A 24,075-nucleotide genomic window follows, 5' to 3' on the forward strand; every position below is an offset into this window, starting at 1 on the left:
TGTCTTCAGGGCTGAGCAAGGCAGGAAGAAGTTCGTTTCTTCTGATAATAGAGCAATAAATTCTCTTTCTCTGAAAGATTTAGGTGTCCTGTGGCTGCTATCTCAGTGCGAGTACCTCATTCCTCTCTTAAAAAAATATCCCCCACACACAGTTCCTATTTTAACTACAAAAGTTACCTTTCAACTACAAAACTACATTTACCATACTATTAAAACGTTAATACAGCACTACTAATCAACACAACAAAATACATATAGTAAACATCTGCATAGACCTGTATAATATGCATTTTTCTGTTGTGTTGTGATTTCAGGGTTTACCTCAGAACCTCGGGCCCCTCCCCTGAAGATTCCCTGCCAGGTGTGTCAGTCCCCTCTCCTTTCCCCTCCCAGCGCTGTCTGTCAGTCCTGGCATTCCAGAAGGGCACTGAGTGATTGGCAGATCCAAAGGATGCCCTCTACCCCTGGGGGGCATTGGGCCATCCAGGTGTCCTCTGTCCCTTTGTCCCTCCCCTCCTGTCCCTGCTTGGTGGCTCCCTGCCCCTTCCCTGCCCCTCTCCCCGGGGTTCAAAGGAGCAGCAGCCACGGGCTCAGGGAGTTCTGTTGGAGCTGGGGCTGCATTCAGAGGCCTGTGGGCCAGAATAAAGCTCTGGATCCAAACCCTCCATCAGAACCGACTCCTTTCCTTCACCATCGCCTTAAAGCTTCTGCACACAGGGAAACCTGAGGAGCAGACCCTGTTATGGGGGGAAGCTCCATCCCAGCACCACCAGAGCTCCTGCAGGCCTGGACTTGTCTGCATGTGCCCAGCTGCAGCACCCAGCCAGCCAAAAGTGTCTGTGGGGTGAAACACCACACACCCAGCCAGCCCAAAGTGTCTGTGGGGTGAAACACCACACACCAGCCAGCCCAAAGTTGTCTGTGGGGTGAAACACCACACACCCAGCCAGCCAAAAGTGTCTGTGGGGTGAAACACCACACACCAGCCAGCCCAAAGTGTCTGTGGGGTGAAACACCACACACCAGCCAGCCAAAAGTGTCTGTGGGGTGAAACACCACACACCCAGCCAGCCAAAAGTGTCTGTGGGGTGAAACACCACACACCAGCCAGCCAAAAGTGTCTCTGGGGTGAAACACCACACACCCAGCCAGCCAAAAGTGTCTCTGGGGTGAAACACCACACACCCAGCCAGCCAAAAGTGTCTGTGGGGTGAAACACCACACACCACCCAGCCAGCCAAAAGTGTCTGTGGGGTGAAACACCACACACCCAGCCAGCCAAAACTGTCTCTGGGGTGAAACACCACACACCCAGCCAGCCAAAAGTGTCTCTGGGGTGAAACACCACACACCCAGCCAGCCCAAAGTGTCTCTGGGGTGAAACACCACAGTGCCGCTGTTTGGTTCAGCAGTGAGGGCCAGCCAAGCTCAGGAACGTCCTGTCCAGCTGTATTGGTAATTATTCCAGTACTTTTTAGAAAGTCTTTCAAGGAGAAGCTGAGCCAGCTGGTGCCAGGTCAGCTCTTGGCTGTGCGGAGCCTCCTGTGGAAGTATTCGGGTGCAGCCTCCAGCAGCCACTCCGCGTCCACCGGGCACAGGTCGCGCATGTAGCAGCGGCTGGTGCGCAGCAGCCCGGTGTACACCACGCAGGCAGGCTTGCACTGGAACAGCACCGAGGAGGGGTGGATGGCCACGGCCTGCTGGGAGCCCACGGTGCTGTAGGAGCCGTCCGGGCGCAGCTGGGCCGCGTTCATGAACAGGCTGTGGGCCAGGCAGCGCCGCACGCCCGCCGTGTCCCCGCGGCACGACTCCAGGGGCACCGACAGCTGCGGACACAAGAGTGAGCAAGAACAACCTGCACCCTCGTGGGGATACTGAGACAGAGTTGAAATTTTCCAGAGTAGAAATCCATTTTGATTTAGGGGAAATGTACATCTTTGAGTGTGTGGTCAGAAAACATAGGTATTTAGCCTGACTGCAAAAGCCTCAGAGAAACTGCTTCAGTGAAGGACAGAGATAAGGGAGAAGAGAGAGAAGGTGATAAAGAGAGACAGAGAGACTGCTGTAAGAGCAGGACAACCTGACCTAAGATTTCTCTCTGATAAAGAAGAACCAGTGACAAATGTCACACGAACCTCATAAAAATGAATATGTAGGTGTCACAGACATCTTTTATGAAAAATCCTTTCCTTAGGATTTTTCCTCCTGAGAAGCTGAGAGGCCTCAGGAACAAAATGTAAATAATAATTATCTGCTGCTGTGGAATGCAACAGGTGCATCTTTGATTGGCCCATGTTAGTTGTTTCTAATTAATGGCCAATCACAGCCCAGCTGGCTCAGACAGAGAGTCCGAGCCACCAGCCTTTGTTATCATTCTTTCTTTTTCTATTCTTAGCTAGCCTTCTGATGAAATCCTTTCTTCTATTCTTTTAGTATAGTTTTAATGTAATATATATCATAAAATAATAAATCAAGCTTTCTGAAACATGGAGTCAGATCCTCGTCTCTTCCCTCAGCCTAAGACCCCTGTGAACACCATCACTTGTATGAACCTATTGTGAAATTGTATGCATATGTATTTGAGAGGGAGATAAAAAGAAACCTGAAGTTCCCAGCATGTCTTTTAAGGAGAGTAATCTCCACATGAATCCAGCGCTGTAATAAACATACCAGCTTTACAACTTTCACAAAGTTGTGGAGTTTTTGGTTATCTCCACAAAACAATACAACCCTGTTTTGTAGTGGCAGCTCTCTGGTCAGAGAGAGAGAAATCTAGACAAGCTTTCCCATGAGTCAGCTTTTCCCATGGGAAGCTTTAGGGAGCTAGAGAGAAAGAATTCTAGACAATATGCACCTGGTGTTTTGCAATAAAGTGTTTTGCCTGTGAGGTTGTTTATAAATGGGTGTCTTGTTAATTAGCCAATTATGTGAAATGTATTGATTAAATGACCAATCAGGTCCACTGTGGAGACCCTGGGGGGGGCATTCCCTGGTCTAGGGAGACACAAGAAGCTTCCCTCAAAAAGCTCTGTTAGAGCCCATGGGCTCCTTCCCCTGTTCCTGTGTCTGTCCCTATGTCCCTGAGCCACACCTTCCCTATGCCCTGACTGCCCCTCATCTTTGTACTGCCCCAGACCAGGGTCAGCCCCCAGGCCCCTGCAGAGAGTAAGCCAGACCCTCTGTGTGTGTGTACTGGGCCCTGATCATCTCGCTGTGTGGCTGAATGAAACATCTGTGGATATTATGCAAAGGTCCTTTTTGCTTCCTTCCCCTGGACTATGCTAGCAGCAATTCAGACTGCTACAGTCCACCTGTACTGACCAGTGTATAAAAGAAGCATTTCCAGTGAAGTTGGGGTTCTAGCCTGTTAGCCTTCTGACCTAGAGTCTGTGTCACTGCTTACCCAGTCCTGACCCTTACAGTGACACTGTTTCACTTCAGAAATCCTGGGGGATTTTTCTGGGTCAGAATGCTGGGGATTCACTGGGAATTCAGCTGAGTGGATGCTAGGCTAAGCCAGACTAAGAGCCAACAGAATGGATCATCATTCTCCTTCTGGAAGGGAATTTAAGGCTGACCAGCATTCACAAATGATACCCCAGAGGGTGGCTCCCATGTCACTGCACACTGCCAGGGGTTCAGTGGCAGCTCCCAGGCTGTGCCCAGCAGGAACAGCACTGGGGGGAAGCTGCTGCCACACTGAATGCCTGACTGCATGGAGAAGCCAGCCAGCACAGGCTGCCAGCACTCTGTGGCACACACAGCACAGTCCCACCTGCATTAGAGCAGGAAAAACCCTTAGCAAAACCTGTCCTTTCCCTGAGAAGTCTTCTCAGAGGTTCCCATTTCTCCTTGACTCACTAAGCCCTGTGGCTTTAAGAGTTTTGGGATGTAACTGCACAGTCAAGAATTTTAGCCAGCTATTTACAGGAGACTGAAAACAACCCCACATTTTCTCACTTGGGGCTTGGTGCACAGTAACATCAGTTTGGGAAAATACCAACAGGTGAAACAGAGAAATTGAATATAGAAGCAAGTTACCTTTACACAGATGTCTCTGAGCTGAGCTCTGACTTCTGCCATCAGCTTCATGTTCCTGCCATTGATAAAGTTCTCTCTGCACCACCCCTGCAGCAGAGACACCAGGAGTTAGAAGGCGATATTTCTTCACCCCAGGAGCATGACAGCCTTTGGATACCACGAAAAGCAGAATCCCCTCTACAATCTGCCTCAGAGAAAACATGCTGACCCCTTTCCTGGTCATATTTCTACCCCCCTTTACTCCACTATGTCTAGATTCCCTTCCACACTGTTCAGAAACAGCAGGTGGTGGTTCTTTTCCCACTCAGAGCTGCTCTGCAAGGCCACCAAGAGCAGAACAGAGGATAACACTTGTTATCCTGCAGGTGGTGAAAACACACCAGGTAAGAATGACAGGTGCTGCAAGGAATGGGGTGCATGAGTCCACAGATCAATATGAGGGGTTGATAGGGTAGGATAAATCCAAATCTGCTTTTAAACATGCTCAGTGTTCTTCCAATGATCCTGTCCCAGAGCATGTCCAGATATTTATCTTCAAATCTCAGCACTCTCCCACTCCCTTCTGGAACCAGGGCAGAAAGAGCCCTGGCTGTGATTACAGAACTGACCCCACAAAGCTCTGCCAGAGCTGTCTGTAGGAACCTTTGTTACAGAACTTCCTCCAATTCCCCAGATGTAAAGGATGAGCCCTCTTTCCTCTCTGATTGGAGGATGCCTGTGGCACCAGCCATGGAGGATGCAGGTGTCACTCTGCTCTCTGCTCAAACCTCCTCACCCCAGAGCTCAGCCAGCACTGGCAGCTCAGACCATCCCACCTTGTGCCCGTTCACGCTCTTGTAGGCCCTGTACACGTTGAGCAGGGTGAGATGATCCCCCTCACTGGAGATGAACTTCTTCCTGACAGCCTGCACCTCATCCCTCTGGGCAGGGGGGTTGTGGAGGACACTGTCCACTGACAACAGTGACACAATGGTCAGGATCTCCTCTGCACAGTGGAACTGGGGGGACACGAGGATGGCCTGCACAGACACAACAAAACTCATCTTTAGTTGACCAAATCCACTTCAGCTGGGCAGATCTTTCTGCTGCCTGGCAGCCCAGGAACTCGACCAAACATTGCTTAGGACAATCTCAAACATCCGGGCCTAGGAACAGCTGTAAATTCTCTGATGGGCTCACCAAGCACCTGTAACAGCACCTGCCAGGCTCCTCTCTGACACTGCCCAGTGCAAAACCGGCACAGACACTTCATGGACCTGCTAAACAATCCTGAAAATTGCAAGCAAATCTGTCTTGTTCACCTTCAGAGGTGCCAGAGTAAATCAATTCTCTTTTAAAAAACTTCCTTGAATTTAATAACAAATGATAAGCAATCCAGCAAAAGGGCTGTAAATTATGTACAGTAATGTACAGCAAATATACCAGTACAGCTGCAAGCACCCCAAATTTCACACCTTGTTTAAGGAGTTTGAAAGAGAAACATCAATGGTACTGAGATGAGTACATGAGATTAAAAATGTTCATTTTTCTGCAGTTTTTACCTTGGAGAACTTTGGATCCAGTGGAAAGGCTGCCATTTTCTTTCCCAGGGGGGTCAGGACAAGCTGACCTTCTTTTTGGGTCACAGCTCCCAGCAGTTCCAGCTGATCAATTGCTGCTTGAATAGCATCTGCCAAAACAAGGACACTGGGCTGTGAGGCCTCCTGTCTCCCAGTGAGGGATGTGAAGATCAGCTGGTTCCACCACTGACTCCCTCTCCTGGCAATTTCTCTTTCTATTTATAGAAATCAGAGTCCAAAATGTGGTTTATCCTCCTCTGTCCAGGAGAACAAGTACCATTCCCCATTTACTCCAGCCTCCCTTGGCAGTCAGGGCACACCTTCATGTTGTGTTGTTATGACACCTCATGGCCCAAGATTTTCCTGCTCTTTTTCCCCAAGGCTGCCTTTGTAGCCACTTACCAGGAGATGGTTTGGACATGAAGTCAAAGGTGAGCACATTGGGAATTTTCAGGGCCAGGAGCTGAAGCACCACATTGGCCAGGTTACACCTGCATAGGCAGAAAAAACAACTGAGATAGTTCTTTTATTTTTTTCATAGAAGCTGAGATAGTCTCAGGCCTGTGCTGCAGCTTGACACACAGAAGGTCTGATGCCGCTGCTGAAGCCTTATTTCCTAACCAGGAAGAGGCAAGTCCAAAATCTGGAGGACAGTCAGAACTATTGCTTTATATGTTTGGAGACTCAGTGCCCAAGTGTCCACCCTGAGCAAACATTTCCCAGTTTTTCTGTTTAGTCCCCACACTTCCATTTTTCTCAAGTCACCACGCCAGCCCCTAGATCCAGTTTTGCTGCTCAGCTCTTCCCACAGCCCCAGCTGTAAAAAGAGGTGTGACAAGGAGTGTGATGGCTTGATGGCTCTGTCCTCACCTCTGTATCTCAGGTGTTGTCATCTCCTCAAACTTCTCAAAGTCCTCCTCTGTGTAGAGCCGGTAGCAGATCCCGCTCTGCTGCCTCCCTGCTCTGCCCGTGCGCTGCCAAGCCTGGGCCTTGGACACCTGCTGCACTGCCAGCACCTCCAGGCCAGTTTCTGCGCATGGAAAAGCATCACCTCAGTCAGTGCCTGAGGAAGGCACAGCTTTGGAAAACACAGAGGATTAGCAGTAAGAATTCCCAGGGTTTGCCATTCAAATCCGGCTCAGATCTCACTTGGTTCAGCACAGCGAACTTCAGCACTGTGCTTCACTTGGTGCAGCACTGTGAACTATCCCATGCTGTGTCCATGAAGAGAAGATTTACATCTGACAGATTTTTACTCCCTTGTGGCTGATACTCAAAAAACCCCACAAAAACACCCCCACCCCAAACCTAGGACATTATTTAAACAGCATGGAGGGTGTTTGAAATCCTCTGAAAAGTGAGGCTTAGGGCCTCCAGTAACTTCTAGAAACCCAAACCCAATTTTGCCCCTGTTCCTCCTCAGAATTCCTCACCAGGGCTGTACTTCTTGGCTTTGACCATGCCTGTGTCCACAACGAATTTTATGCCAGCAATGGTGATGGAGGTCTCTGCAATGTTGGTGGAGAGGATCACTTTGCGACAGCCCTGGGAGGAAGGAAAAGAATCAAACCCAAGCCAAGGCCACCTCAGAGCAGCTGCAACACAGAAATTCTGCTGCTTTTGGCCTGTGTGGGCCAAGCCCTGCCCCACATTGTGAGGACAAACTATGCTTGCTGTGCCAGCTCTCAGAAACTAAGGTAATCTTCAGTTTCTAATCACTTTCTAAAACATTCTTCTGCTTTTGCAACAAAACACACCACCAGAACAGCTGTTCTCAATATATCTTTCAACAATTTTGGTTTCACTTCTGGCACAACATTTGTGTTCTTATTTATCTCCTGAGTAGGTAAAAAAGAGCCTGAGGCAGCATGAATTCTTTTCCTTATGGCCCTGACAAATATTCTCAGGTTTTCAGCTTACTCAGTATTTCCCCCATTAGCTGTTGTAGCTTTTTTGTCATATGGACAAAAAATTCCTATGAAATGGAGGAAATTTAAATTCCTGTGCCTTCTAACCCTTCCTTCTTTTTATGATCCCATGTGACTTACTGAATGCATCTGTTAAAATCATCAGAGTTGCAGTGTATCATATCTCTGGAACCACCCAGCCTAAAGCCAACAGAGACTATTGTCTCTGTTATATTTTCTGGAAAAATCCCCTTGCCCAAGATTCTTCTCCTGGGAAGCTGAGAAGCCTCAGAGAAAAAGGAAAACAATATTATCTCATTTGCTTCTCCTGTGTTTGGTGCTTTGGAATGTGTTTAGACATTGTTTACCAACAGGTGGTTGCTTCATTGGTTTCATGGGAATTGTTTTGGCTTAATGACCAATCACAGTCAGGCTGTGTCGAGACTCTGGAAGGAGTCATGAGTTTTCATTATGATCTTTGTTGCCTTCTGTAAGTATCCTTTCTGTATTCTTTAGTATAGACAAGTATACTATTCTTTAATATAATATAGTATCTTAAAATAATAAATTAACCTTCTAAGAACATAGAGTCAGATGCATCATTCCTCCCTTCATCTTGGAACCCCACAAACACAAGAGATTATCGATTACTATCAGTACAGACTGCTTTAGCCCCTTAAAGCCCACATGTTTCATCCTAAGACTCACTGAAGCAAAACCCCTCCTATTCCCTCACCTCAGGGGTGGGTTTAAAGGCACGGAGTTGTTGGGAGTGGGGCAGAGAAGCATAAAGGGGCAGCACTGTCATCCGTGGGCAGCCCTCAGGGAGATGCTGGGCAACGTCTCGACACGTTTTGGTCATTGCTTCAATTTCTTCCTGACCAGTCAGGAACACCAGGATGTCCTGGCATGCAGGGGCTTCCTGGAGCCAGAGGAAAAAGCAAGTTAGGAGGGTTTGGGTAGAAAAGGAGAACTGAGATTGGTAATGAGATGTGGCTCTGGCAGTCACTGAAGGGGGCTAAGAAGAAAGAGAAGACACACATGTGGTGCAAGGATGTAACAGCCAGAATTCCCAATGGATTCACCAGAGGCAAAGAGTAAATCACATTTTGAGGGATTGAGTGTTAAAAGGATGGAGGAATTGCTGTGTCCCCAAATAACTGTCCATGCCAGACAGAGAGGGCCAACAAGCACCCAGGTACAGAGAACTCAGGTGAGGGGAACACTCAGGTTTCAGGCATGAGCTGACATTATAGAGCTTTGCTTGGCAGTCTCCCTTCAGCTCCAGCCTGGACATACAGATCCCAAATCCCAACAGCAGCAGCAACTTCAAAGCATTAAATGCAGTTTAATGAAACAACACAACAATCCAGGTGTTTGGCAGTCAAACACCCCAGCACAAAACACGAACCCCAGGCCCCAGAGGGACACAAACATGCAGAGACCCTCATACCTGGTGGATTTGGAAGATGGACACCAGTGCTGCCTGCAGGTAGTCACTCTGCCTCTCCTTGGTGTAGAAGATGTCAATGGGATGCTGCCGGCCCTCCAGATAGATGACAGGAGCTCCACTGAAGTACTGGGAGAACAGGTCAACATCCATGGTGGCTGACATGACAATCACCTTCAGGGGGAGCACAGCATGGGTCAGCACTGCACCTTCCATCCAGCTGGCCACCAACGAGTCAGGACCAGCCAAAAGTCAGCTTCTGGATCCTGAGAACCATGCTCAGAACAGGCTTTGGGACAGAAGAGAGTGATCTCCCCTCATTAAAGCCATCAGTTTTTTAACACAAGCAGAAAATGGTGTGACAGAATGGGCTGGTGTGTGGAACAAGACCATGCCAAGTCCCTGCCAGACCAACGTGCTTTCACACAAATTCCTGACATGCCCACCCATCCTAATGTGCAGTGCCCTACCTGGGAACGAGCATGTCCCATCAGCCAGAGCTCCTGCACCTGGAGTGCCAAAACCTCCCCAGCACTCTGCCTGGGGCTTTTGTGGAAAAAAGGGATCATGGTGGTGACCAGATACCTTGTTCAGAGGTGTCATATCAGGCCCATACATCATAAGTCAGACACCCTTAACGACTGAGATTTAAAGTGACTTTTTAGGAACAGAAAAACAGTCAAAGCTGAAATTCCAAACCCTTTGGAAGGCCCCAGTAGATGCTCAGAGCACCCAGAGCCCAGCCCCACCCCGCCCTTCACCGCCATCCTGAATGAACACACTTTCAGCGGCCGCAGGCCCCGCTCCTTTCGCTTCTTCTGAGCGGCTTTGACCACCCCAAAGAGCACATCAGTGTGGATGGTCCTCTCGTGGGCCTCATCCAGGATGGCCACGCTGTACTTGTGCAGCAGGGGGTCCCCGATGGCCTCGCGCAGCAGCATCCCGTCCGTCAGGAACCGCAGCCGCGTCTGCGCGCTCGAGCAGTCGTCGAAGCGCACCGTGTAGCCAACCTGGGCGAGGAAACACAGGGAGCACGGGCACACAGACTGGCATTTCACACTGCCCTCGTGCCACAGGGAAGGGCCACAAAGCCCCTGGTCACTGCACTGGACTGAGTCAACCAGGAGCTCTGGAAAGCAGAGCAGTTTAACTGCTGGGAGTAGTTCCTCTTCTAAATGTAGCAAGCCACACAAATGATACTCCCAACATCTCTAGTTGGCTTCTTCCTAACTAGAAGTTCACCATAAATGCCCCCCAAGTTCAGTCAGTTAGTTTCCTTCCTTCCTTCCCCTTCCCTTCCCTTCCCTTCCCTTTCCCTTCCCCCAGAAATGATTCCAGGCTCTCCAAGGATTTTATGCAGGGGAATTCTTTCTCCTCTGCCTTTCTCCCCCAAACCTGCACTAATTCAGCACTCTGCTCTCCCTCAGTGATTCCTGACACAGGGAGCAATGGAAGAGAGCACAATGTTTTTTTTTGTTTTATTCATGAATTAGTACTTTTTCAAGTAGAACAACCCAGAGCAGGAAGTTCAATACCACAGAGACAGACCATGCACACCCTGTCATGGGACAGGTAAAGAGCCATTTCTGTCCACTCATTTAAGTATAGAATCAGAGAATATCCTGAGCTGGATGGAACCCACAGGATCACCCAGTGCAGCTCCTGGCCCTGCACAGACACCCAACAATCCCACCCTGGGCACCCCTGGAGCGTGGTCCAAACTCTCCTGGAGCTCTGACAGCCTCAGGGCTGTGCCCATTCCCTGGGCAGTGCCAGCACCCTCCAGGGGAAACACCTTTCCCTGGTATCTAACCAAGACTCCCCTGACACAGCTCCAGCTGTTCCCTCAGGTCCTGTCCCTGGCCACAGAGAGCAGAAATTGGAGCTGCCCCTCGGGAGGAAGCTGCAGACCAAATTCTCCACTTCTCCAGCTGAACAGATCAAGTGCTCTCAGCCATTCCTATTATGTGGCCCCTCCTGACCCCTTCACCATCTTCATGCTGCTCCTTTGAGCACTCCCTGACAGCTTTTCCATCCTCATTCCATTGTGGCACCCAAAACCAATTATGAAATTAAGACCATCCCCCCTGTGGCTGGTTATTACCCTACCCACTGCAGCCTGACAGGGCCCCATCCCCAGAGCAGCACCAAACCAAAATTAATCTGCAGATAACCTACCAGCTTCCCCAGCTCTGTCCTCTTCTCCTCAGCAACTCTGGCAGCCAGGGTGACAGCTGCCACCCTGCGGGGCTGGGTCACAGCGATGACACCGGGCTGCCCAATCCCCGCCTCGTACAGGAACTGAGGCAGCTGAGTGGTCTTCCCCGAGCCTGTTTCTCCTAGGGAATACCAAGGCAATAGAGTTTCTCCCCACACTTCTATAGCATTGTCAAACTGGGTTTTTTATGTTAACTTTTAGCCCTATTTGAGGATGGGGAAGCTGAAGACAGACAGGGAAATTCCCACCACAAAGCAGTGGCAGGTCAGAGATGGCACCCAGCGCCCTCCTCGTGCTGCTGGGCCACTCCTCTGCAGAGCTCCAGCCACACTCTGGTTCACAAACCCACTCCAGCCTCTCTGGAGGTGAAGTGTCTGTGCTGTGACGCTAACAGGACCGACACACAAAGCATTTTTCATTTAATTATAATAAATGCTGAGTCTTTACTAGGTGGGAAGTTATACATCTTCAGCTCCTGAAAGTCCAACAAAAAGCTTTTTCGTTTGCAGAACAGAAAAATATAATAAAATCAGTGAAAGCATAATAAAATAAAATCAGTGAAAATGTAAGTGAGAAGAGTCTTCAGAAGAGGAGAGCTTGGTCATCTGGCTTTGACTGAACTCCAGGCAGACAGCGTAAGGAGAGGGAAATACTTTAACCTGCTCCACAGAAACCCCGGCTGCCAAAGCACAGAAGTCATTCCCTGCTCGCCACACTTCAGGTTTACACCCAGCCCGTTTCTGGGCAGCTTTCCCAGCCCAGCCCGCTCCGTGGGCCAGCTGAGGGCCCTGGTCCCGGCACTCACCGATGAGCACGGCGGTGTCGAGGTGGCGGAGCCGGGCCAGCAGCGGCCCGCGGGCCCCGGAGATGGGCAGGGAGCGCCGCTGCACGTGTGCGGGCGGCGCGGCGCTCTGAGGCTGCGTGCCGGGGGGCGCCGCCTTGAACCGCTTGGCCGGAGGCTCCTCTCTGTCCTGAGCCATCTTCCCCCGCGGTCCCGGCCCGCTCCGGTCTGTCCCGGCCCGCCCGGGTCGGTCCCGGGGCTCCCGCCGTTCCCAGCCGGGGCCACGCAGCACGGGCTCTCTGGCGCAGCGATGACGTCACCGCCCGACGCTGCGCGGAGCACCCTGGGAGTTGTAGTCCCGCCGCCACCGCCATTTGCATCGCTCCCGGCTCCGGGCGCCCCTCAGGAGCCTCGGAAACATCGCGGACTCCAAAAGGCAGCAAAATGTAGCCGAGGAGGGCAGAGAGCCGGCTGTGAGCAGGGTACGGACATGCTGCCACTCAGGACTTGTCCCAGTAACAAGCTACAGAACGGCTCTCAAACACTGAACTAAAAAGAATACGCAAAAATAAGGTTTTTATTTCATTCCTGCCTCATAGCCTACGCTGAAGCAACATTGTCCGAAACGCTTTCATTCTTGCTCTCTAGGAGCTCTAGAAGTCTGTTTTAGAAACAATCAAAACTGCCCCAAAAACAGACCAAAAAACCTGTAAAACTTCCCAAAGCTTCCATAACTTTTTGTAACATTTAACAAATAAAAATGCAGACAACAAATTACCTCACACATTTTATCAGAATCTAACACACTGCTTGTGGACAAAGCATTTCCCCTGAGATCCCCACACATTTATCTCCTGGACTATAAATTTAAAAAACTAAAACCTGTAACGAGTTTTTAAAAGCAAAATCTGAGACTAACTTAGATAATCACATCATGGGTAGGCCCACCCCCTAAAATGCAGAATGAAGATGCAGCTTTAACTCCTTTTATCTATTATTATAGAATCAATAAAACTCCACCCAATACTTTCTATGGCAATTTAAGAACAAGTGATCATGATGAGCTGAATTGAGCTCCAAATTCCTATGTGGCTACTCAGAGATATTTATAATCAATGCAGCTTTAAGCTAAATGCCACTCAGCCTCACTGGCCTGTGTTGGATACAACAAATTCCATCCACAGACCACGCATTTCACATCCTGAGCAGACAATGCTGTGTCCTGCACTTCTGAGACACTTGTGGGAAAAGCTGCAGGTATCTCTGTCTCTTCAAGGATTTGCTTTTTCCAGCCCCTGCTGCCTCAACACTACAGGATGATACAGAGGATTAACCAAAAAGGATCCACAAGACATTTTATTCAACTCATCATCATTTTTTGAGTCCTGACTCCAGACAAGTTTCCTTCTCTAGTGCTGCAGGTCATCCAGTATCAGCAGAGGGCACATGGGGGTGGATTTTGCAGGCACACCTATTTAATCACCAGTCTGAAAACTGGGCACCTGAACACACAGTCTTTGGGGGAAAAAACCACCAAAATGTAGCCTCAGCCTGCAGAACCTTCCAAAAATCCAACTGGCAGAGTGAAAAGCTGCATGTTGTGTTCCCTGCAGTTCAAAGATGACTGGAGACAGCAGCACCTCAGATTAAACAACCTTCTGCCATTGCAATATTGACTTAGCCTTTCAATCATCTTGCAGTTGTTTTATCAAAGAATAAAAAAAAATTAGTTAAATCCCAAAAAGTTGGGTTTGTCCTCTATAAAGTTTCCCATACAGTTTCATGTATCAAATAACTTGAAAAAATGCTTTAGAAATCACTTTAAACAAGTACTTGTGTGGCCTTGTTAACTGAAGTTAACAGGAAACAGCTTCCAGCTTTACATTTTTGGCTTCACTGGATTTAGATGATGTCCAGCACAATGAATTCCCTGATTGGGAAGGGTGCTGGGAGTGCCTCGGATGAGACTGCATTTCATAAAGTGCTTGTGTTGCAAACCATAGAGCTGTCAGAGTCCTCTGTGTGCTGGGGAAGGAGTCCCCATGGGGCTGGAGCCAGGCCAGTGTCAGCCCCAGGCCCTGATTAACCCCCGAGGCGCTGCCCCTCTCCCCAGGCAAAGCCCCCCGGCCGCTCCTCTGGCAAGGGGTTGTAGTTGGGGTCATCCTCTGGGGTGTCAAATATTGCTTTCCTGCAAAACACAAAGCATGGTGATCCTTTAAAACACAGCTTTCACTGCAACATCAAGACAGCTCACATGCTGCAGTGTCCTCCTTCAAGAACAGCTTGCCCAGGCAGTGGGGTTTATGCTGTCCAATTTGGAGCCACTAGGAAGGAGATCCCAAACCAAGACTGAAGAGGTTATTCTGCTATTTATGTATAAATATTCTAGGCCAAATATCTTCAGGATAGCCTAACAATTCTGTGAAAAACAACCATAAACACTATAAACATTGATATTTTTTTCCCAATATTGTAATGTGAGGATGACTTACAGAAGAAAAAAACCACTACATATCTTATATGTAATATCTCAGCCACTGTTCACACTCAGCAGGGGACACAGCTTTGGTGCTGTCAGCAACGCTTGACAAGTCTTATCAGAGAAACCAAAGGTAAAATCCTTAGCTCTTCTCCAATTTAAGTTGGTTCCCACTTAAACAAATTCCAGCTCCTTGTTTGGCAACATGAGTTCAATAAAAAGCAAGAAGAGACACTCCCCAATTGTGTCTCTGCTCAAATGATGTGACTGAATTGCAAACAGTTTTCCAGACAAGCACTTTTGCCACGTCTCTTCCAAAGCAGACACCAATACTCACAGGACAGACGGTGTTCTCAGGAGCCTCCCACCACCAGGCTGATTGGGAAAGACATCCTCTAAGAAAAAATATATATGCCCAACAGCAATGCCTGGTATAGAAACAAAAGCCAAAAGGTGATTTTTCAGTAGTTCTCCTTTACAATTCTCAAATGCTTTACACTAGAGTTTTCAGAAAAACAACATACATTTGTTCTTCCACAGAAAATTTGATGATACAGAAATACAAAACCTAAGGAAGAAAGCTAACAACAGGCAAAAAGCTTAACTTATATTACAGGACATTAATATTGGGGAAAGGTCTTATCATTATTAAAAATACTGATGTTTTGGCTCTATTAGAGTTGATAAAATAGTAATATAAGCTATTTGATTTTAGTAGACTGATGCTATAGTCAGATGATGCATCAGGGCTGATTCCAAGCAATAAAAAGCCAAAACATCAAAAGCTCTTTCCATCCTTATCACAGCACAAAACATGCTACAATGGCTAGAAATCAGAAAAGCCTAAAAATACAAATATAAAATAATAAATATATCAGAAGAACTAACACCAAACATTAATTAGCCCTTGGATTTGGTGATACAGAAATACAAAACCTCAGGAAGAAAGCTAACAACAGGTAAAAAGTTTAACTTATATTATACGGCATTAATATTGGGAAAACATCTTGTCATTATTAAAAATACTGATGGTTTGGCTCTATTAAAGTTGATAAAATAGCAATATAAACTATTTTATTTCAGTAGACTGATGCTATGGTCAGATGATGCATTAGGGCTGATTCCAAGCAATCAAAAGGCAGAATAAAAAACATCAGAAAACAAAAAATATTAGAAGCTCTTTCCATCCTTATCACAGCACAAAACACATTACAATGGCTAGAAATCAGAAAAGCCTAGCAATATAAATATAAAATAATAAATGTATCAGAAGAACTAACACCAAGCATTAGTTAGCCCAAAAATGGGACAAATCTCCATTTTCTGTTTCACGTAAAACACGAGGATGAACAGATCCTCATGAGATTGCTGCCATTGCTCACCCAGGAGATCCACAATGATGGAGTTCCCCAAGAGCAGAGAAAAGCCCATCAATACCCAGGGTAGGAAAGGGGCTTGGAAGATGAGGAGCCCAAAGAAGTTCATGCGGACGTAGGGGTTCCTGCGGCTCCACACGTACACCAGCATGATGGTGAACGCCTGCCCCAGGAACACCAGGTTCACAAACAGCCCAAAAAGCTGCCATGGCTCGTTAAGGAAACTCTTTTGAGGTCAGGAATTCACAGTTTAATTTGTAATCTTGTGTTTTCCACACAACTGGTAAATCCGCTTTCTCAGGTGTAAGGATGTCAAACTACTGGTCATCAAATCCAACAGGTGCAGCAGGATTCGGGGTACCTGCAGCATGAATAATCTCATTAAAGCAGAATTTAATTCTTCACAGACAACCTGAGCATGATCCCACATCTGAACAGCCCCCTGCTAAGTTCATTTCCATGATCAAGCAGAAAAAACCCTGAAAAACCAGCAACAATCCCAGAATATTCAAAACCACACTGACAACTATCGGTACTCCTTGTGCAACAAACTATATTAAGGTAACAGTAAGAACATGGTTTCAGCTCTCCTTCACACTTCTGTATGTTTACTAAAGGAGCTTGGAATTAAACCAGAAAGGATACAGTCATTAAAAGTCCTCCAAAAAGGAACATAAATACAAAATCTGCCGTGCGACCCCGGAAAGAGCCTTCCTCAAGCATGCGGCAGTAGCGGTATCTGAGGCCAAGGTCAGGAAAACTCCAGTGCAAGTTCAGAGAGACACATCCAAGCAGAAAATTATCCACTTCTACATCAGCTTAAAAGTGTTTTGTCAATTTACTGCATCACTTGGCTCTTTCTGGATACTTCAGCACAGAGGGGTGAGCCGGGAGACAAAACAGTTACCTGGAATTTTCTCTTGCACCAGGGTCAGCACCAACCTGAAGGATCAGGCTGGCACAAATTCTTAACACCAAAAAAGTAACTGGCAAAATTCTTGACCATTTAAAAAGGAGACCCTCTTGAAGCCCTTGAAGTTGGCATTGCTGAATTCCCAGGAACTCAACCTCTCCTGTGTGCAGGTACAGCAACATTCCTGCACTCCGGAGCTCTGCTTGCCAAGGGAACCAACACAACTTGGTGAAGGATACAAAAAGATCATGTTAAATAAAAAATTAAAGCCAACTGGTCCAAAGAACAAGTAGTTTGTGATTAACCTCCATATCTGGAAATAAGACAAATGCAAGGACTTTAAACATGACAGCTTATTTTTATTGTCTAAGTAGAGAAATAAGTAACAATGAAACTGAAATCTCCTTTACAGAAAATGAAACTAAGACCTATTTTAAGATATAGTGGTCTGCACTCTGGCTACTGTAGCTTTTAAAAAGTGTATTTTTAATACAAAAAGTACACTGTTTTGAGAAGACAAACACTTAAAAAACTCTACAGCACATTTTAAAACCTCCAGAGCTTCAGAAAACACTTACTTGAAAGTGCTTAAATATTAACTCAGGGTTGAAATACAGCTGGAAGGGCGTGATAAGTTCTAATTGCTGAAAAGGAAGAAAACATTTTGAAAGGATCAATATAACAAAAAAAAAAAAAAAAAAAGAAGAAAAATACACACTCAAAACAGCACAACCCATTCCTGTGTGCCAAAAAGAGCCCAGCAAGTCACATCAGCACTGTGAGTTTTCTGGCAAGTGGGAGCCTCAACACAACAACCCTCAGGCGCTGTTATTATTTACTCGTGCTTTTCACCTCTCCCGGGGCCCGTTCCGGGAGCCCCCTCGCTCAGGGGCTCTCGGGGCTCCACACCCGGCTCGGAGCGCGGGCGGTGCCTGAGGGCTCCCCTTCCACGGCTACCCCGCCCCGCTCCCAGCTCCCGTCACGGCCTCCCTCCCTCCCGCGGCCGCCACTGACCACGGCGGCGGTGGTGAGGACGCAGGCGGTGGTGTAGGCCCGGGTCACGGGCGGCACCTGCAGGTATTCCTGCCGGAACGTCTGGTACGCCATCTTGGCGGCCCCGCCCCGCCCCGCTCGCCTCCGCGCCCGCCCGACGCTCAGCGCTCCTATTGGCTGAACCGCAGCGCCCTCCCTCCGCTCTGCGCTCTCATTGGCCGACTGGTCAACCCGCGGCCGCCGCTCCTCGCTCCTATTGGTCGTCTTGCAGTGCCCGCCTACACCCTTCGCTGTCATTGGCCGAGATGCCGAGCTTGGCCCGCCCACCAAGGGACGGAGCGCTCGGTGATTGGTCGGGAGCGGGTCCTAGCGGGCGCTGATTGGCTGCGGGCGGGGCGCCTTGAGGCGGTGTTTGAGCGAAGCGGGAAAGCAGCAGCGGCGCCGGCGGGTCTGGGAACCGTCCTGGGACAGAGCGGCGCCGGGCCCCGCGAACACCAGCGGGCCCCGCGAACACCAGCGGCAGCAGCGGGCCCGTGCTCAGCCCGCGAACACCAGCGGCAGGAGAGGCCCCGGGCCCCGCGAACACCAGCGGCAGCAGCGGCCCCGCTGGCTCGGGTAACGCCCTGTGAGTCCCACCTTTCCCGGCCGGCCCGGCCCCCGCCGCCATGTCGGTGGATCCCATGACCTACGAGGCGCAGTTCTTCGGGTTCACGCCTCAGACCTGCATGCTGCGCGTTTACATCGCCTTCCAGGACTACCTGTTCGAAATGATGCTGGTGGTGGAGGGCGTGATGCTGAAGAAGCTGGACGGCATTCCCGGCTGCAAAATCAGCCCTTCCAAGATCCGGAAATGCACCGAGAAATTCCTGCTCTTCATGAAGGAGCACTTCGATAAACTGTTCTCTAAAATGGAAGAAGTGCTGCTGCAGCTGGTGCTGAACATCCCCAAGAACGTGCTGCTGCCCGAGGACAAGGTGCAGGAGCAGTATCCCTACAGCGAGGAGGAATTCCAGGCGCTGCAGGATGAGCTGCAGCAGCTGCAGCAGCAGTGCAGGGCAGAGGCGGTCCTGGAGCAGGAGCTGCAGGCAGAGCTGGAGGAGCAGAAGGTTGTCAAGGCCGAGCTGGAGAAGATTTTGCAGTGCTTTGATGGGCTTGAGAACATCTGCAGGGAGCACGGAGCCGGCAACTTCAAGGAAAGTTTTACCTTCCTGACACAGAGCGCTAAGAAATTGCAGGATGTGCTGAAAGAAGTTGAGGAGAAGAGCAAAAAAATGAACCAGCATGATCAGTTAATGTAATGGAAATTCTGAGAAGGCAACAGATGCCATACAGAGAGCTTGCTTAAAATTACAGGGGCTTATCTTCCCCTTACTCCACTCGTCCTGCCAGGATTTGGTCTAAAAGCTGCGGAACTGTGCCAGTTTGCTCCTCCCTAAGGCAGGAAGGGGAGAAAGCCTGTAAAATGTAACTCAGATTGTTAACTTCGTCAGTTTTGGGTCGCACAACCAGCGTTTGAAAATTCTGAATGTTACCTTTGAGCACAATGTAGCACTTGCCTGTTGTATGGTTATAGAAACAAAGCCTCGTTAAGACTTGTAGGAATGTGTAGGTGTGAGGTCAGTGAGGCCACGGGCAAAGGAGCTGCCTGGCCGTGGCTACGGTGCCCTTCTCTGTGTTTGGGAAACCAGCAAGGAGGAAATGCAGGGAGGAGGATGACACCGATGCTGTTGACAAGGTTCTGATGACATCTGTTGGCATCAAACCAAATTTCAGCCCAGTTTCTGGAATTTCAGGGTTCCTCACCGTTCCACCTGTGTTTCTCCACTTGTGTGTCTCTCAGCACAGAGCAGAAGCCACTGGAGGAAATTAGTAATTCCATCACTTTGTCCTACTTCACCTTATGTTGCTTTATATATTTGTTTGGGAGTTTTTTTGTTGCCCAGTGTCCCTTTTCTACTAAACAAAGTTTCAGTTTCTCTTATTACCATTTAATCAGATTTTCCTGTGAAAATGTTATGAATGTTGATAAGCTTTTGTGTCTTTATTAAACTTATTCTCTCTGTACTTAATTCAAAATCCCTGACACTCTGTGCATCTTTCCATGGCAGTTTTTTTATCTCCTTAGTCCTATCATTAAATATCAATATTAATTTCTACTTTAATAGCGTAGAGGTTTAAAAGACATTAACCCTGTAAATAATTTAGAGGTTATTGCAATAAAAAAGTGTATTGAAAACATAAAAGACAGTTTGAAATTCTTTCCTCCCTGGATTGAGAAGATGTGAGAAGTCTCACTTGGCAGCAGAGGGCAGCAGCAGCCCGGCGCAGGGATCTGCTCCACAGGAGTTTGGTCTGGTTTTGCAGCTCAGTGTGACTTTCCTGGACATCAAGAATTACTGAGTTTCCTCGGGTGAATCATTTGTTTTATCCTCAGTAAATAGGAGACATTTTTCCTGGGTGTTCCATGCCCAGAATGACCACACGCGGATTGGCAGAAAGCTGGACCCTACTGAGTTTGTACACCCCAACACTGCATTTTCCTTCAAAAAGGAATTATTCCCATTTTCACAGGTTTCTCCTCTCCCAGACAGAGAGAGACAATTTCAGTGCCAGGCCAGGGTTCCACCCAGCTGGAGTGCTGGGTGAGGGGGATGCTGGGCATGGTGGTTGGACTGGGCTGTGCCTGGCCCACTCCCTGACCCCTGGCATTTTCATGTCCTGCTGTGTCACCAACCAGGGAAATGTGTCCCAAACTAAATCTGGGACTGACCATCCCACCCTCCTGGTGTGGATTTAACCCATGCTGGCCTCAGGCCCTCCTGTGATCGTCCCTTCCCACCTTCTCTCAGAAATGCCATCCTCCCACACACACTGCCAGCACTGCAGTCACCATAATCAAATATTTTACAATAAATTACATCCTGATGCTCCAGAGAGTGGTGCAGGAGCAGTGCCCTCGGGCAGGGAGCTCGTGGAATCACAGAATTCTTTGGGCTGGAAAAGTCCCAGCAGTTCCCCAGCTCTGCCATGGCCACACTCACCTGTCCCGAGTGCCACATGCACAGAGGCTGGACCAATGGCACTGGTGAGGCATTCCCAACTGCAAATCCATGTGTTGGTGGTGTCTCTGGAGATTCAGAGCCTCAAGAGCAGCTTGACAAACCCTGGCTCCATCCCCAGTGGCCTCTCCATCTGTCCTTGTCCCCTGTCCCCAGGCTCCCATTGCTCTCAGGCACATCCACAGTGTCCATGGCCATGGTCCCACTGGTGACAAGGCAGGCACAGACAGGGTAGCACCAGGAGCAGGACCTGGGACTGGCTTGGAAAGGAGGGGCAGAACTTCCAGGGGGATGATTTTAATGCTCATTTTCTCCCAATACTTGCATGGAGCTGGAATATTCAGAGCTCCAGGCTGGGAGTGAGGTACTGCAAAATACCCAATGTAAAAACTGCAACCAGCTGCTGGCAAAACATTTCCAAGAGCATTTTTTCAGGAGAAAGAGCCTTGATGTTAAGCACTTGGTGCAATGAACACTCCAGCAGCAGAGCTGAGGTCTGAGGGAAATAAAGCTGCTGATTTTCCCACCAGGATAATGCCCTCCTGCTCTGGGACATGCAGAAGGAGCCCTGAGGATCCACGGGGCTGAGGATGTCCTGGCAGCTGGATGCTCCATCAGAGAGACAATGGCTTCAAGCCCCTCTACAGTTCCTGGGAATATCAGACTTCCAGCAAAGCTCACCTCTGGGAATAAAAGCATGTCCTGGCTGTGAGGAGGAGGAGTGCAGCTGGAATTGTAGGCCCTGTGCATGGACAGGGGTCAGGGAAAGCAGGGAATGTGCTGGCTCTGTGTCCCAGGGATGCTGGTTTGCCCTGCACACCCCCAGGGGTTCAGTTCTCTGTATAAGGAGAAAACAGAAAATTTAGACTAAGAAATTTTTGGCAGCATTCACAGGCAGTTGGAGCAGTGTAGCCCTCCTTGACTTATACACTGAATTATGGTGTAATTAGCAGCTGTTAATGAACTCACACCTGGCAAAATGCCGGGGGAGGAGGGGGTTACCATATGCCTCCTCATTAAAAGCATTAATTACAGGCAGGAAATGCTGGTGGCAGCCACAAGCTTTAATCACTTCACCTCAAGCTGGTGGTGGGTCAGCTCCTGCTATTGCCATCCCACGGTGGCTCAGGGCTCCCATCCCTGTCCACATCCCACAGCAAGGCTGAAGGGACCAGCACGGCAGGGATAAAGATACTTATTCACTCTAATAATGAAGAAAACCGTGTTGTGGCAAAAAATTGTCTTCCACAGGGATTTTTGCTGGCACAAACTGAGCAAGAGCACCCCAACCCTGTGGGAATTCCAAATGAAAACTAATGGAGATGGACAGAGAGAGAGCCAGGCCCTGTGAGTTATTCCAGCAGCTCTTCCCTAATGTGTTTGCACATCAGACACCATAAAATGGGATGGGAGTGAACACTCCAAGTGCTCACTGGGATTTACAGAGAGCTGCCCCAGTGCTGCCTCCCCTGCACCCCAGCCCTGGCAATAAAATAAATGGGGCAGGGAAAATGGGCATTCAGCTCCCATTAGTGGCTAAACATTGATTTACTCAGGCAAAGAAACTCAGTCAGGGCTTGGCTGCTGGTGGCTCCTGGCTGTGTTTGTGGGACATCCCTGGAAACTGTTAGAAAAGAAGATGGGAAATGATTTTTTCCTACTCAAGGAGAATAAAATGGAAAACCTGGAAATGTCTGGCAACAAAGGAATCACTTTCACATATGTGAGGGGTTTTTCCCCTAATTAAACCATAGGAGAGAGGGATTGTGATTAAAAAGAAAAAACCATGTCCCTCACACAGCTCTTCATGGCTTTGGCTGGCTCCCTGGCTGTTCATCCTGCTGTGCATCCATCTCACCCTGCTGCAGTTGGGTTTGGGTTGGAAGGGACCTTAAAGATCTTCTATTCCCTGCCATGAGCAGAGATACCTTTTACTAGACTAGGTTGTGACAAAATCATTGTAGGAATTTAATTTCAGCTTGAAGAGGAATCAAAAAATAAACAAAACTAGAAAGCAAAACAAATTAGAAAAATAACATTGAGGCAAGATGGAGCCTTTGGAGGCAAATCCTCTGGGTGGATCCTGCCAGGTGGTGATGTCCCAAAACTGAACACTTTGAACCCAATGGTCACAGCTATGACCCCTCTGCTTGGGATCTGTGTCTGTAGCTCTGATTAATCCTGTCCCCTTTCCTGGGCAGCCATGCCTCCCAGGGCTGTCCTACTGGGGATTCCATTACCCCTGATTTCCCCATAGGAGGGAAACCCTCCTGCTGCTGTGTCTGCTTATCCCTCGTAGGCTCTTATTACTCCCACTTACACAATTCAGAATATGAATCCCTCCTGTCACCTTAATTTCTAATAATTAGTATTTGGTGTAACACTGCAGCAGACAGCAGCTCTTAATGAATATTATAATAGGCACTAAATTATAATTTACTGCTCTAGAAATCCATTTTGATGCATAGCCCACTTACAAGAAAATTAGGGGAAGCGGATTTCAAGCCATTTACCTGGCTGGATCCAAGCCCAAACAGTCCCCAGCAAGATTCTAAATGATCATGAGCTCCAGGGGCATTTAGTGGCCTGGGATGTGTCACTGACCATGTCAGGGCTGGGTGTGCCATGGTGGCAGCGATGTGACCTCACCAGGACTCTGCATTCCCAGGGAACCAGCAATTCTGATTTCACTATTTTATTTACTCCCTGACAAAATGCTGGGGTATGAATCCATCTGAAGTGGATGGACAGCATTAATCCAGGAAGAGAGCTTGTGCAGTAAGGAACCCTCAATGTCCCCATCTCCAACCTCAGCCTCTGCCAGTCCTTCTTATGGAGCTGTTTCCCTTCCTTTTGTGGTGTGGTTGCCAGGAATTTATTTATCCATCAATTATCAGGTAGGTTTGGCATTGGCAGCTATTGGGGCCCGTAGTGTGTTTGAGCAGAACACAGAGTCCCAGAGTGGTTTGGGTTGGGAGGGATTTAAAACTCATCTCGTTTCACCCTGCCATGGGCAGGGACGCCTTCCACAATCCCAGGTTGCTCCAAGGCCCATCCAACCAGGCCTTGGACAGGGATAGGACAGCCACAGCTTCTCTGGGACACTAGTGCCAGGGCCTCCCCACCCTCACAGTGAAGACATCAGATCCTAAGCATTGTATAATACAGAAGCAATAAAGGAGAATTTCTTTGGGGTCTTTATTGAGAAATATGAGAAAAGTCTGGTAAAGAATCATGGGGGTCAGAGTGATTTTCACTGCACATGCCAGGCATGTGTGGATGAAATAATTCTATTGCAT

General features: G+C 48.5%; 3 protein-coding genes across 3 annotated transcripts; 1 reads left to right on the forward strand and 2 right to left on the reverse strand.

The window, feature by feature from the left end:
* Positions 1-1,298: 1,298 nt before the first annotated feature.
* On the reverse strand, positions 1,299-12,464 carry DHX33 (DEAH-box helicase 33). The gene is given in 13 exon segments (XM_030962783.1): positions 1,299-1,826; positions 4,042-4,128; positions 4,857-5,060; positions 5,583-5,710; positions 6,003-6,091; positions 6,471-6,630; positions 7,034-7,145; positions 8,244-8,429; positions 8,961-9,131; positions 9,740-9,967; positions 11,136-11,296; positions 11,981-12,218; positions 12,220-12,464. Coding segments are annotated over 13 exon segments (2,190 nt in total). The 5' UTR covers positions 12,337-12,464; the 3' UTR covers positions 1,299-1,517.
* An 821-nt stretch (positions 12,465-13,285) lies between these two features.
* On the reverse strand, positions 13,286-17,849 carry DERL2 (derlin 2). The gene is made up of 7 exons (XM_030962784.1): positions 17,739-17,849; positions 17,303-17,368; positions 16,964-17,037; positions 16,457-16,550; positions 15,818-16,013; positions 14,773-14,863; positions 13,286-14,144 (listed from the first exon to the last, which is right to left on the reverse strand). Exons 1-7 carry the CDS (start codon positions 17,829-17,831, stop codon positions 14,039-14,041), a joined length of 720 nt encoding a protein of 239 aa, XP_030818644.1. The 5' UTR covers positions 17,832-17,849; the 3' UTR covers positions 13,286-14,038.
* Positions 17,850-18,221: 372 nt separating this feature from the next.
* Positions 18,222-19,955, forward strand: MIS12 (MIS12 kinetochore complex component). The gene has a single exon (XM_030962641.1). It carries the CDS (start codon positions 18,383-18,385, stop codon positions 19,013-19,015), a length of 633 nt encoding a protein of 210 aa, XP_030818501.1. The 5' UTR covers positions 18,222-18,382; the 3' UTR covers positions 19,016-19,955.
* The last annotated feature ends 4,120 nt before the right edge of the window (positions 19,956-24,075 follow it).

Source organism: Camarhynchus parvulus, chromosome 19 (genome assembly GCF_901933205.1).
Source record: "Camarhynchus parvulus chromosome 19, STF_HiC, whole genome shotgun sequence".
Lineage (NCBI taxonomy): Eukaryota > Metazoa > Chordata > Aves > Passeriformes > Thraupidae > Camarhynchus > Camarhynchus parvulus.